Source organism: Terrapene carolina, unplaced genomic scaffold, assembly GCF_002925995.2.
Source record: "Terrapene carolina triunguis isolate 2854851 unplaced genomic scaffold, T_m_triunguis-2.0 Scaffold96, whole genome shotgun sequence".
NCBI lineage: Eukaryota > Metazoa > Chordata > Testudines > Emydidae > Terrapene > Terrapene triunguis.
This window is the reverse complement of record NW_020664447.1, coordinates 69,429,767-69,442,152: the sequence shown is the minus strand read 5'-3', so window position 1 is coordinate 69,442,152 and position 12,386 is coordinate 69,429,767. Positions and strand designations below refer to the sequence as shown.

The 12,386-nt window shown below is 41.7% G+C and overlaps 1 protein-coding gene across 2 annotated transcripts in view; it reads right to left on the bottom strand.

Annotated features, from left to right (window-relative positions):
• Window positions 1-12,386, bottom strand: part of ZC3H14 (zinc finger CCCH-type containing 14) — an 84,815-nt gene that overhangs the window by 36,591 nt on the left and 35,838 nt on the right. Inside the window, exons 11-15 of one of the 2 annotated variants that reach the window (XM_029911489.1) lie at window positions 11,117-11,237; window positions 9,099-9,235; window positions 7,057-7,151; window positions 3,540-3,646; window positions 1,228-2,229 (exon numbers count right to left, since the gene is read on the bottom strand). In XM_029911489.1, coding sequence (XP_029767349.1) covers window positions 2,223-2,229; window positions 3,540-3,646; window positions 7,057-7,151; window positions 9,099-9,235; window positions 11,117-11,237 — 467 coding nt within the window. In that variant the 3' untranslated portion in view covers window positions 1,228-2,222. Of the gene's footprint in view, window positions 1-1,227; window positions 2,230-3,539; window positions 3,647-7,056; window positions 7,152-9,098; window positions 9,236-11,116; window positions 11,238-12,386 lie in introns of those variants that run through there. The other variant, XM_026651429.2, reaches the window with a different exon arrangement.

The following is a 12,386-nucleotide window of genomic DNA, read 5'->3' as shown; positions in this document are numbered from 1 at the left end:
TACTCCTTTGTGAAATTCTTGGTGCTGTCAGATAATGCTTTCCATATTTCTAGCCTATTTTTCCTTTACTGCTACTACTTGTCATAGTGTTGTGTTTTTTGGGCTTGGAATAGCTACTATAATTTTAACAAGAACAAACAGTTGGTACTTGTGAGCATTGTTTAACTGTTTTTAGTTCATTTCTGAGTTTACAGCATATACTAAGTAATGGAAAAGCTGCATTATTAATGCGTGAAGAAAGGTAAAATGTACATTTTATGTAAAGTTTTACATAAGAATAAGATCAAGACCACAGTAGTTATTTAAAATAATGTAAAATCAATCTAAATAGCACTCATTAGAAACCATTCCCCTTAGACTGAAATTAATATTTTTTTGACTTCGTGGGTTGGTCACCTACTGTTTTTATTAGTGGAGCGCATCAGCAGATTGCCTTATGCTAAACTTTGTGCAATAGGTTATAGACATCAAAGCTGTTGAAATTAACCAGTGTAGGAATTAATCTGTTTTGCTGCCCTATCATGATTGATTCACTTTTGTCTCATACCCAAAAGGGAAAGCATGCTTCTGAAAGGTGCAGCTAGCTAATGGATGTATTTGAAAATTCTATTAAAAAATTTCATTTGCAGTTTTACTTTTCATTTCGGGGAGGGGGAGAAAAGGGGTGGAAATCACTGTTTTGGTACTGTTCCTCATCCTCTGCTCAATTGTCTAGGAAAATTTCTTACTGAAGTTCTTTAAACTTAAAATCATTGATCCAGTTGGCTTTTTAGATTGTTTGTGTTTCATTATGGTGTTTGTCAGACAATCCCTCTTGCTTTAACCAAAAAATGTACTCTAAACTAGTCCAAAGGTGTATGTTCATGTATTACTGTAATAAGGATCATGGTTTTAAGTGTGCTCCCATTTTGGTTTTGGCCATGGCCTTCTAATCCCTGTAATCATACAATACTGTAGTTTTTATGTTAATTTATGCAAAAATATTTTAAAATAAGATTTTTTTAAATTTGAATATGAACTAAACTTTGATTACTTTATCTGCACAAATAATATTTTAAATTAATTTCCTGGAGTGTTCAATTTCAGAATTCAAAAATATATTTGTCACATTTGAGTTTAAAATATGTAGGTGACATTGTTTTCTGATATCTAATGTAAATATTTGTAAAAAAATATCTTTTGTATATTTTTGTGAAAATGTGGTTCCCCAAAAGATACAAAAGATTTAATAAAAAAAGTGCATTCATGTTATTGTTTAACAATTTACATCATTTGAACAGATGAATTACAGATTTTAAACTATTTCTACACAGTTACCATTTATATGGGTTCATCTTTGCTATATAAGTTACAGGTGCTCCCTGGAGGGAGATGATTACAACAGAGTATTTGCAGCAGTGTTGAGTACTTGAAGAACAATAAAGTCTCTTGAGGACAGATTCAAGATGGTGCCTTCTCCCTACACTTATCCTTAAAATTGGATTTCCAGTTGAACTGCTTGGTAATTCAAAAACACTGGAACAACTCACTTTGTTTGCTACATTTAAAAACAATTGCTTACTAATGACTACTTTCCCTCTCACCTTTATCTTCTACTGTCAGATTATCAGGGGCCTATGTACTATTCCTTGAATAAAAAGAAAAAACAACAACTTTCCATCCGCACAAGAGGGTAGTTATTGTTGTACGCATCAGGTACTAAAAGTGGATGTGTGAGAACTGAAATCACTATTGCACTAGGGCATCAATTTGACTGTGTGTATATTTGGAGAACACTAAGGCCATTTCCCCCAAATAAAAATCATATAATGACCATTTGCACTGGTGGAACAACCCTTATAAAAGAAATCTATTCTAGTTAAAAAAAAAAAATCTTTGAGTGGCTCTACTCAATAGGCTTTACGCAAAGAAAGAACAGACTAAACCGAACAGTAAAATACAAACCAGGTCTTGAAATTTTTAATGGAATTTAAAGTAAAAATTTTTCCCTACACAGATGTTCTCTTCAGAGTTAAAAATAAAAATAAAAAATAAAATAAAACCAGCTATTAAACTTACAAATTTGGAAAATTAGAGACATTTCAAGTATGCAATCAATTTCATTTTATGAAAACTATATATATTCAAACTTCCAAAGGTGTGATGAAAAGTTTTGTAGTATCAGGATTTCCTCTCCATCAGCATCCAAAGGCAGCAACTTTCATCCACAAATTGTATGATAATTATTCACTGGGGGGGGGAAAAAACCACATAATTAACAAGCCTATTATAGATGATTTGACAAGTGTTGTCCTAGCGTCTTAATGATTCACGTATCAAGACTTCCATTTCAGGGGATATTAAATGGTGAGAAATGCTCAAGAGAGCTGAGCATTTAAAAGAAAGGTGAACATTTTCAAACTTGATGCCTAAAGTTAAGTTCCTAAATCTCTGTTTAGGCACCTTAATAAAGAGCCTGATTTTCAGCTATTTTGAGCGCTTGCAACTTCCACTGACTTCAATTTCCAAAACCTGCAGCTCTTGCTGACACCACAGGATTTAATCCTAACAGTACTGGCATATAAAGAGATGCAGATTAATGGTATAGATTTTTCTTAATGAGTTTTACAATATACTTAACTCTTGGGACAGCGGATATTATAAGTTACCAATTAAGTATGAGGAGACGAAACAAATTACAGGTACTATTCACCTTCAATGACTTGCATAACATACAGAAAGAAATATGTAAATTCTGCTAATAATTTTATCAACAGTGATCTTAAACTTTCTCAGTAAAACGAGAAACACTCAAGCATTTACTCTCAACACAAGCTATTTCAACTTTAAACACTGGCTATTTTATACTACATTTTGTATACTAAGCCAAAATGTTTACAGGTAAATAAATTCCCCTCACGTAGATATTTTCAGAGTAAACTGTACCATTTTCTTGGTTCAGAGCATTAAAAAAAACATTGATAACTAGGATGCTGGCTAATTCCCACAGCAGTTCGTTGACTAACCAGTTTGCTAGGGGTTTGTGGAGTCATTGGCCGTGATAGGAAGAAGGCTGTTTTGCTATGACATGAGGAACACTAAAAGGAGCAAGCGGACCTGACCTGAGCCATCTGGGGTGTCATGTACCATGACATGAGACCAGGAACAAGGAAGAACAGATGTGCAGTTTACAGTCTGACTCAAGGGAGAGCAATGCACTCTACTTAGTCTTTGGGCACAGGCCTGGAACCTTGTTTGCTCTATTCCACGCCCTCGCTGCAGACCTCTGATTTTTCACATTTCTAAGGGTTGAGTTAGTAACTGTTTAAGTCACTGTTCAAAACAACAAATACAGAGTTCTGGTTCAAAGACAGATTAGCCTTTGACCATTGCTACACAATAGCATTGTGAAATAATTACCAATCTTAGGCCCTAACCCAATGAACATTTATGCATACATGCAACAGGGCTACTCACGTAAGTAAACTTACACATGTGTATATGTATTCAGATGATCAGAGCCTTAAAAGCTAACCACAGTGAAAGATTGCTTAGATTACCTGGTTTGAGTTCGAGTCCATTTCAAGGCATGACGTGGAGGTACAGCAATAGTGGGATGGTAGAATGGGCAGTCTGGTCTGGTACACTGGGTGTTAAATCTACAGTGCTAAAATTAATTCAGAGAAGACTAATTAAAGTTAGCGCTCCTAAAGCCACAAACAAGATATCTTGGCACATTTTATACACGAGTACTTATTATTGCATCGTCCAAAATACCTGATGGGCAATACTGGGTCAATAATTTTGAAAATTAATAGCAGTGTCAATTGAACCCACTAATGGCAGGGGTTCTGTTTTCTATAAGGAAATGTTCTATCAACAGGATATTTAATAACTGACCATGAAATTATAAAAATGTCATTCCTCCTCACAGGAAGAGTTTAGATAAGGGGTTAGTTTTGAGTATTCCAAGAATCACAAGTCCCTGTTACAAAGTCACTAAGGCAATTCATGTTAGCTACTAGACCTATGCTACCATATATGGAAGAGCAGCAAGAATTTATCTGCAATGACGAAAAAATACGTTGTTAGAAGATTTTACCTTCCACTTCTCATCTCTCTAGTGACTTGTAAAATTACATTACTGTTCTGGAAAACAGTATTTCTTGGGACCATTAGTTATGCTAGAAGAGATTCAATCACATCACTGCCTTCTAAATCTCGCTCTCCTCTTTTACAACGATAAAGCAGCAATTACAGACCAAAAGTGAATTCATTATTCAATTTAAATGAGGGTATTTCCCTTCTTTCATCATGTCCCTAATTGATTTCTGAAAAAGATCTCAGGCACTATCTCATTGTTGACATAGTGATTACATTTTGTCTAGACAGCAAGTAAGAGTTTAGGAAATGTATTGTAATGTATTTCTTAATCAGATCCTAGAAAGTATTCTAAGGCCTCTAAGGGTATATTTACACAGCAATGTAAGCCTAGGGTTAGTGGGACTTGAGTCAGCTGACGTGTGTCAGGGAACCCGGGGCTTGTGCATCTATACTGCATTTTAACACTAGGTTAAGGATTTTCTGACTCGTTTTACCCTAGGGTTCTGGCGTCCACACTGCACTGCACAGACCTGAATCAAAGTAACCCTGTCCCAGATTCTTAGTGCCCACTATATCGGTCTCAACAGTCCAGCCCTATGAATGTGTTGCTCTGTGAGGAAACTACTGCCCACTCTGTTTCCTAACTGTGACACTGCTGTTGATGAGACTCAGGTGCCCATAAGGAGCATGAGTTGCATCATTAGCGCCTTTGGTGGCTGCCTCAGTAGAATGAGTGCAGTTTGAGAAAGCTTTATACTGAACTATCATCTAACCTGTGATTTGGGCTCCAGTTCCAGGTTGAGCCACAGTGGCAGGACAATGCCTTTGTGCACCTGCTCTGAGGATAATTAGGGCATCAGTTTCCAGGGCTGTCAAACTATTAAAATGAAACTTGGCAATTCCTCATTTTTAAAATGGGATGTTCAATGAAGGTGTTTTGTTTGGTTGGAAGTTTGACATAAAATGGTGGTTTCAGAGGAAAAACAAACACACGTCCAAGCCTGGCTACTGCCCACTGCAGAGCAGTGAAGTGCATCCCCAGGGCTTGGGGTGCATTGTGCTCCAGCACCTCCCAGGGATCTCTTATCCCTGCCCCGTTCATAGCCTGAGAGGCAGGGATGCAAACCCCAGGGGGCTGTGTGGAAGTTTTGGGGCTGGCTCCCACTCACCGCCCTGACAGTGCACACAGCCCAGGTGCCTCTGCAGACGCAGCCCTAGGGAGGGTGGGGAGGGCCTGAGAGCAAGCGACAGAGAGCTGAGTGAGACGAAGCAGCTGCCCTGCAGGGATGGGGAACAGTAGAGCTCCCGGCTCAGCACAGCCAGGGGATGGATGACCCCAACAGCCTGGCAGTTGGGAGCTGCCTCCCACCTGTCAGCTTTTCTCCCTGCTCCGGGCAAGTCTGTGCAACAGCAAGGAGGAGCTGGAGCTGCAGGAGGGTGTGGGAAGATTTAGGGGCTTGCTCCCACTCGCTGCCCGGACAGTGCACGCTGCCCAGGCACCCTGCACATGCACCCACAGAGGGGGCCAGAAAGCAGAGACCAAGTAGCTGCCCTGCAGGGAGGGGGAGCAGATGGGGTGTTGGGGGTCATCCTCCCCTGGCCATGCTGAGCCAGGAGCTCTGCTGCTCCCCCTCCCTGCAAGGCAGCCACTTAGTCCCCACTCTGCTCTCTGGCCCGCTCCCGCCCCCACCCCCGCTCCCCACAGGGGCAGCAAAATCTGGCTGTGCTCTTGTGACCCGGAAGGAGCTCTCTGCAAAAAGCTTCTTCTGATTGGTCTCCACTGAAAACCCTGCAGGCTCCCTGATAGTGTGCTTGGAGACCAGTGTTAGGCAGACAATGGGTTAACGCTGATCTGGCCTGCTTCTGTTTGCAATAGACTGCAACACAGATTGTCTGTGGGCATAGAGAGGACTAAGGAAGTTGCCCCAAGGGACGCTGGGATACATCCAGAAGATGCCCAGGCCCTGAGTCAAGCCTGGGTCACATGCACACAGGAAAGCAATAGGGCTTAGACCCTAGGTCCCAACTTAACATGGGCTCAGACCCTCCAGCCCTTCAGGGTCCTGGGCTCCTAAATTCGAGCCCTAGGTTAACACAATTGGTTTGTGAATGCGAGGGGGGTTAGGCTTGAGCCCAGGTTCAAGCCTGGGTTTACACTGCTGTGTAGATATCCTCTAACAGACAGACTGCTCACGAAATCGCCACATGCATCAAAGGTGATTCTCATAACAAAAGAGAAGATTCCCTGTCCACCTTGAGTCAAAATTCGTATCACAAAGGCTACAGCTTCCTCTTACAGCGAACATGAAGAGCCGCAAGACAAATCTCTAATGTAAAGGAACACAATCCACAATTAAAGGCAGCCTTTCCTTTCTTCTCTTCCTTTGGTGGCTATCTTTACCAAGCCGATCACATCTTTCTCTGGAGATACCCTCAATATAAACTTTAAGTGTGGCCACTTCTGGATGCTATATCCTCAATGGGATAATCATCTAGCTGTGCATACTCTAAGCTAACTATATGACCCCAGCTGCAGGAAAAATGAAATCCCACGTCAGCATTTATTGTGTGCTCTCCCCACGATATGCTGCAGAAGTGAATTTTCTTCTCCTATGTTCCAATCATTCCTCATAAGCAGAAGAGTTTGGATAAGTGGTTAGCTATGAGCTGACACTGAAAACATACCACAGTGCCAACTGACTCATTGGGGCCAGTCTGACGTAACTGAACAAGTCTGATATTTAGCATTTTCTACAGTTTTACTAGACTACCAAAAAGAGTTTAGGAAAGATCATTCAGAAATGTACAACTATAAATCAGTGCTTTTCTGTCTCTCGTTTTCAAGCTATAAAGTGATTACGTTTCAGATACAAATTAGAGAAGCATTTCTGAGGATTGCGTCATAAAACACAGTAACGCAATGTAACATTTTTCAGATTTCCGTCTATAGAAGTGTTAACAGACACTTCTTACTTTTGGATGATAAAATGGACATTCCATTTTCTTACAAGCAGGGAAAAACCTGCAGAGCTGACTGTTGGAGGTTGCTGGTGGTGCTTGTAGTGGTGCTGTTAGAAAAAGAACAAGAATATTGTATGGATCAAAACAATTCCATTTTCTCAGCAATTACTATTTTGTATTTCCAGAGTTCATTTAATCTGAGGATCTCAAAGCACTCTGCAAACAATTAAACCTTGTAATAGCCCTGTGAAATATGTAAGATATATCAGGATTATGTCACCCAGCACTGAAAAGCTGCTGATTCTGGGATGGAACATGGCCACTATTTAACCACACACAGAAGCACTTCAACAGTTCAGGACAGAAAATGCAGAATATTGCTTCCAACAAACTTCAGGGGAATTTAGGCAGACAAAGAGGTTCAAATCTTGCATTCAGGCTGCAGCAAGCCTGTTAGTTTTCAAATTAAACAGGACTGGGACATAACACCTCGGTGGGGCTCTTCCCAGGAACATATAGGAGTGCATGAAGTGGTATAGGTCAGGAGTGGCCAACCTGTGGCTCCTGAGCTGCATGCAGCTCTTCAGAGGTTAATATGTGGCTCCTTGCATAGGCGCTGACTCTGAGGCTGATGCTATAGATGCTAACTTTCCAACATGCTGTGGGGGGCTCACTGCTCAACCCCCTGCTCTGCCCCAGGTCCTGCCACCACTCCACCCCTTCCCCCAAGGCCCCTGCCCCTTCCCCTGAGCCTGCCATGCCCTCCTCCCTCCCACCAGAGCCTCCTGCGCACTGCAAAACAGCTGATTGTGGCGGGCGGGAGGTGTGAGGAGGGAGGGGGAGGCACTGATTGGCGGGGCTGCCGGTCGGTGGGAGGCGCTGGGGGCTGGAAGGGGGTAGCGGATGGGGGGCTGCTGACATATTACTGTAGCTCTTTGGCAATGTTCATTGGTAAATTCTGGCTCCTTCTCAGCCTCAGTTTGGCCACCCCGGTATAGGTGATCAGTATGTAGGACTCTATCCTGACACAGTAATGAAAGGAAGCACTAAGCCACTGGAGATGTGGTCTTTTGGATGTGGTTTAAAGCAGGGTTCGGCAACCTTTCAGAAGCGGTATGCCGAGTCTTCATTTATTCACTCTAATTTAAGGGTTTGCGTGCCAGGAATACATTTTAACGTTTTTAGAAGGTCTCTTTCTATAAGTCTATAATATAGAACTAAACTATTGTTGTATGTAAAGTAAATAAGGTTTTTAGAATGTTTAAGAAGCTTCATTTAAAATTAAATTAAAATGCAGAGCCCCCCAGACCAGTGGCCAGGACCCGAGCAGTGTGAGTGCCACTGAAAACAGCTCGCGTGCTGCCTTCGGCACATATGCCATAGGTTGCCTACCCCTGGTTTAAAGGCCCTCTTACCACATTGTTTTTTATGGGGGTAGGAATTTAACCCCTATGTTTTGGGCAAATTCCAACTCAAATATCTGCATTTAGTTGACTTGATAGAAATTAGGTTAACATTTCTTTACTAAAGGATAGTCTCTCTGTTTTAATGAGTGAAAGATAAAAATGATCACAATCATGTAAAATTACAAGACAGAAAGCAGACTTCCAGAAACGTAAGCCTTTAATTTGTGTTTTCACATCAAAAGATCATTCTTGTTATAATACAGATTAAATCTGTGGACAGTTTCGGTACATTTGTTCTTACAGAACTGGCTAATTACCTGATCCATTCAGAAGTGATAGGCTATTTCTGTGTGCCACCACCTCTGCCCCATGCTACTCCCTTGGCAGTGAATGAGAGTTGCTGGTATGCAGCACTTACGCAGAGGAGCTCAAGGATTTGACATTCATAACAGATTTTGCAGTTATATTAACTCAAGTCCTAATGCCCAGGGGATAACAGAAGCGAGGGGAATGTCGAGTTTCATACAGATAACTTTTTCCTCTTAGATATCATCAAATCAGATTCTGTGGGTTAGCTCCGATTCCTCACATGCACTATTCCCTTCCTCACAAATTCACAGTAAACTAGCAATAGCAAAGACTGCTCACCTGGTTTGGGAGGCGGCAATGGGATTCGTCGGCTGGCGTGAGTGTAAGGGCAGTCTGGCTTAGTACACTTTGCATCGTATTTACAGTTGGGGTGGATAAACAGGCATTTATCAGCAAATTTGCAACTGGGAAAGACTCTGGGGGGAAAAAAACCCAAACCAGTTATTTGAACCATATTCCATGCAGCAGCTAGTGCACACCTGCTCCAGGGCAAACTACAGTTCCCGCAGATCAGATACGGTCTGAGCCACAGCACCCAGAAAGAGAGTGAATTCATTTTGCAGAAGGTGATATTTCAAAATAAGGATTAGATGATGTAAGGCTGTAATTCAAAATGAACTCTTTCAACAAGACAACATCAAGGCTGATGGACCCCAAGTCTGATAATACCTGCTATCTAAAAATAGCACCAGTATATCTGCAAACAGCAGAGTGAAGGCAGTTAGATTTAAAACCGCAGCTGAAAGACTAAGCAAACCAGACAAAACATGTCCAAGATTCAGCTTCTGAGCTCCCACTGCAGGAACACCACAAGCTGTACACGCCCCAGGAGAATCATTTTCACTGGGTACTAAATACTTGGACCCAACAATGTCCCCTTTTCAATCTCAGTTTTAGGGCAATAAAAGAACTAGTATTCTGATCTCATGTGAATTTTCTTTTCAGAATTATTGTGGAGTGGAACCACTTGTGTTTGTCTACCAGAAATTCAGAGGTATAGGGTGGCATAAGTTACAATGTATCATTGCCTTTTGGAGAAATGAGAAGCTGCCATAAACGCCTTCCAAAATATTATCTCATTCATTTGTGAGACAAAGTAATGCAAACCACAAAGAATACCACCATTCATAAAGCAAGTGCACTTACTATACAACCTTGAATCACTGTATCTACTGTACTAAGTACAAATACAAGGAATATTCTCTTTTACAGTACTATGGTCCCCTTTGATTAATTTCAGACTGAGAATCTGCTTTCCCAGTCACAGATTCATAGATTCTGAGACCAGAAGGGACCATTGTGATCATCTGGTCAGAGATGCACTGAATCAATCAGCATCAAGATGTGAATTTTATTCTCCACTCCCTCACTGTGGGATAGAGGGTGGGGAAAGCAAGGGCTTGATGATCTGTCAGCTAACCCTGTATCAGAAAGATTCCACCTTGTGGAATGAACTCCACAACAGTGTACATTCTCTGAGGTCGACCATGTCTGTTCCACTGTGGTTCAGTTTCCCTTCTTCTGACAGGAGCTAGTAAAGCTGAGTGCCTGCCTGACACGCAAAAATCCAGGAGAACAACAGCAAGAGAGCTATTCTGGACAGTCGCTGCCAGTTGAAAAAGAGTCAATAGCACAGTAAAATCTTCAGGACGACTCCTCTAAATCTTTGCTTTTAAGCCAAAAAGCATTGTACCACCATATACATGGGAGCAATTGTGCTCAAAACTCTGGGGACACCTAGCTGAGGCATCTTGGGCTTGCTCTACTACGCTACAGCCTTATGTCGGTATAACTACGTCACTCAGGGAGTGACGCAATTATACCCATCTAAGCCCCGGTACAGACCACGCTATGTCTACAGGAGGGCTTCTCCCGTCAACATAGCTACTGCTACTCATCCGGGCTGCAGTAATTAAGTCGACGGGAGAGCGTCTGCACTTAGCAGCGCTGTAGCTGTGCTGCTGTAAGCGCTGTAGTGCAGATGTAGCCTCTGACAGTACACTCCCAGCTCTCTTATAAAGAGCTCAGACAAACAGCACCCTGCACGGTGGAAAAAGCTCTCTCCTGCAGGAGATCAGATGTGACTCTGCTGATTGTAAATACCACTAAATTCTGCCACATGGTGAGAGAGAGGAAAGCAGAAGGGGAGAGGAAGTTACATTTACAAAGCAAAGTTCAACTCCCATCTCCCACCATGAAGCATGTTAATTGAGTAACAGATGTGAAATAACTAACACAGCATTTAGAGCCCAGAAGGACAAAGAAGATCAGATGTCATCGAGTTCTGTAGCACTTACTTGCATGGTAATGTGGGGTGGTGGTATGCACATTCATCTCCATTTTTACAGGCAGGCCAGTACTTGCAACGCTCAAGCACTTTCTCTTGTTTCTGCAGCACAGTCAATTCCTCCATCTCCACTGTGGGGGAGAAATGACACAGGGACCTTTTTTTATTACATGTGCAGTTTGGTTTATGAAGCAGACAACCCTTTAAATTCAGCATGTTCCCTGCACAGACTGCTTTCTCACCAACATATGACAAGCTTTTATACAAAAATTGAAATCTCTCAAGACTTCAGATCACCTGAACATACACAGAGTTTAGTCAACCTCTAACTAGAGTGGAGAGTGCTAGCTAGTGAAAGCTGCAATATTTTATTTAGTGGGTTAATTTCTCAATTACAAAGTGATCAAAAATAACTGTGCACTCAATAGTTCCCCAGTGTATACCCCAGCCCAGTGAAACCTACACAAGACTGTCCCTGCTAAATCCTTACTTTCTTCTTAAAATTACTAAAAACATCCTAGGGTTGGATATTTATCGTCTTTCAAGGACTTACAGATCATCGAATGAGCTCAGTTTACTAGTAAAAAAAAAAAAATGGTTTTCTGCCAGATATGCAAACACAAACTGGATCCTTCCTTACTCTGACTGGACTAAGAAAAAGATTCTGCAACTGAAACTTCACTAACTGTTCTGTTGATGCATGTGTCAGAATAAAATCTCCCTTTCTCATGGATAGTTTTGGCTTTGGGAGACAATAATGAAAAAGCAGCATTAAGAAGTTACTTCTGACACTGCACTCAGCAGACAGGACTCCTTATTAACAGGGCAAGCTGAACTGTTGAGTAAGAAGGTGCAACTTTCATACAATCACTGCACTTTAATCACTTCTTGGTTTCCCTCCTGCAATTCCCTTCTTCGGTTGTTCTTAAATCTCTACCCTGTCCTGTTCTGAGGATTCAGAAACCAGAATAGGATTGCCCTAGAACAGGTCCCTATCCCTCATTCTCTGGCACCTTCACTGGGTTCTTAACTATCCACATGCAATTCAAAATTCACACCAATATCCCTCTCCATCCTCACTAGTAGCAATCTTTCTGCACCCTCATTCCATTACTGGCCTCATTTATGGACCCGATTCACATCCCTTCAAAACTGAGTGGTATTGCCCCACCTGAAACTCTATCTTCTCCAAGCTGCTTCAAATCCTGGCTCCAATTCTACAACTTACTCCCTTGCTTAGCTTTATGTGCTGTGAGCAGTCCCACTGAAGCAAACTAAGC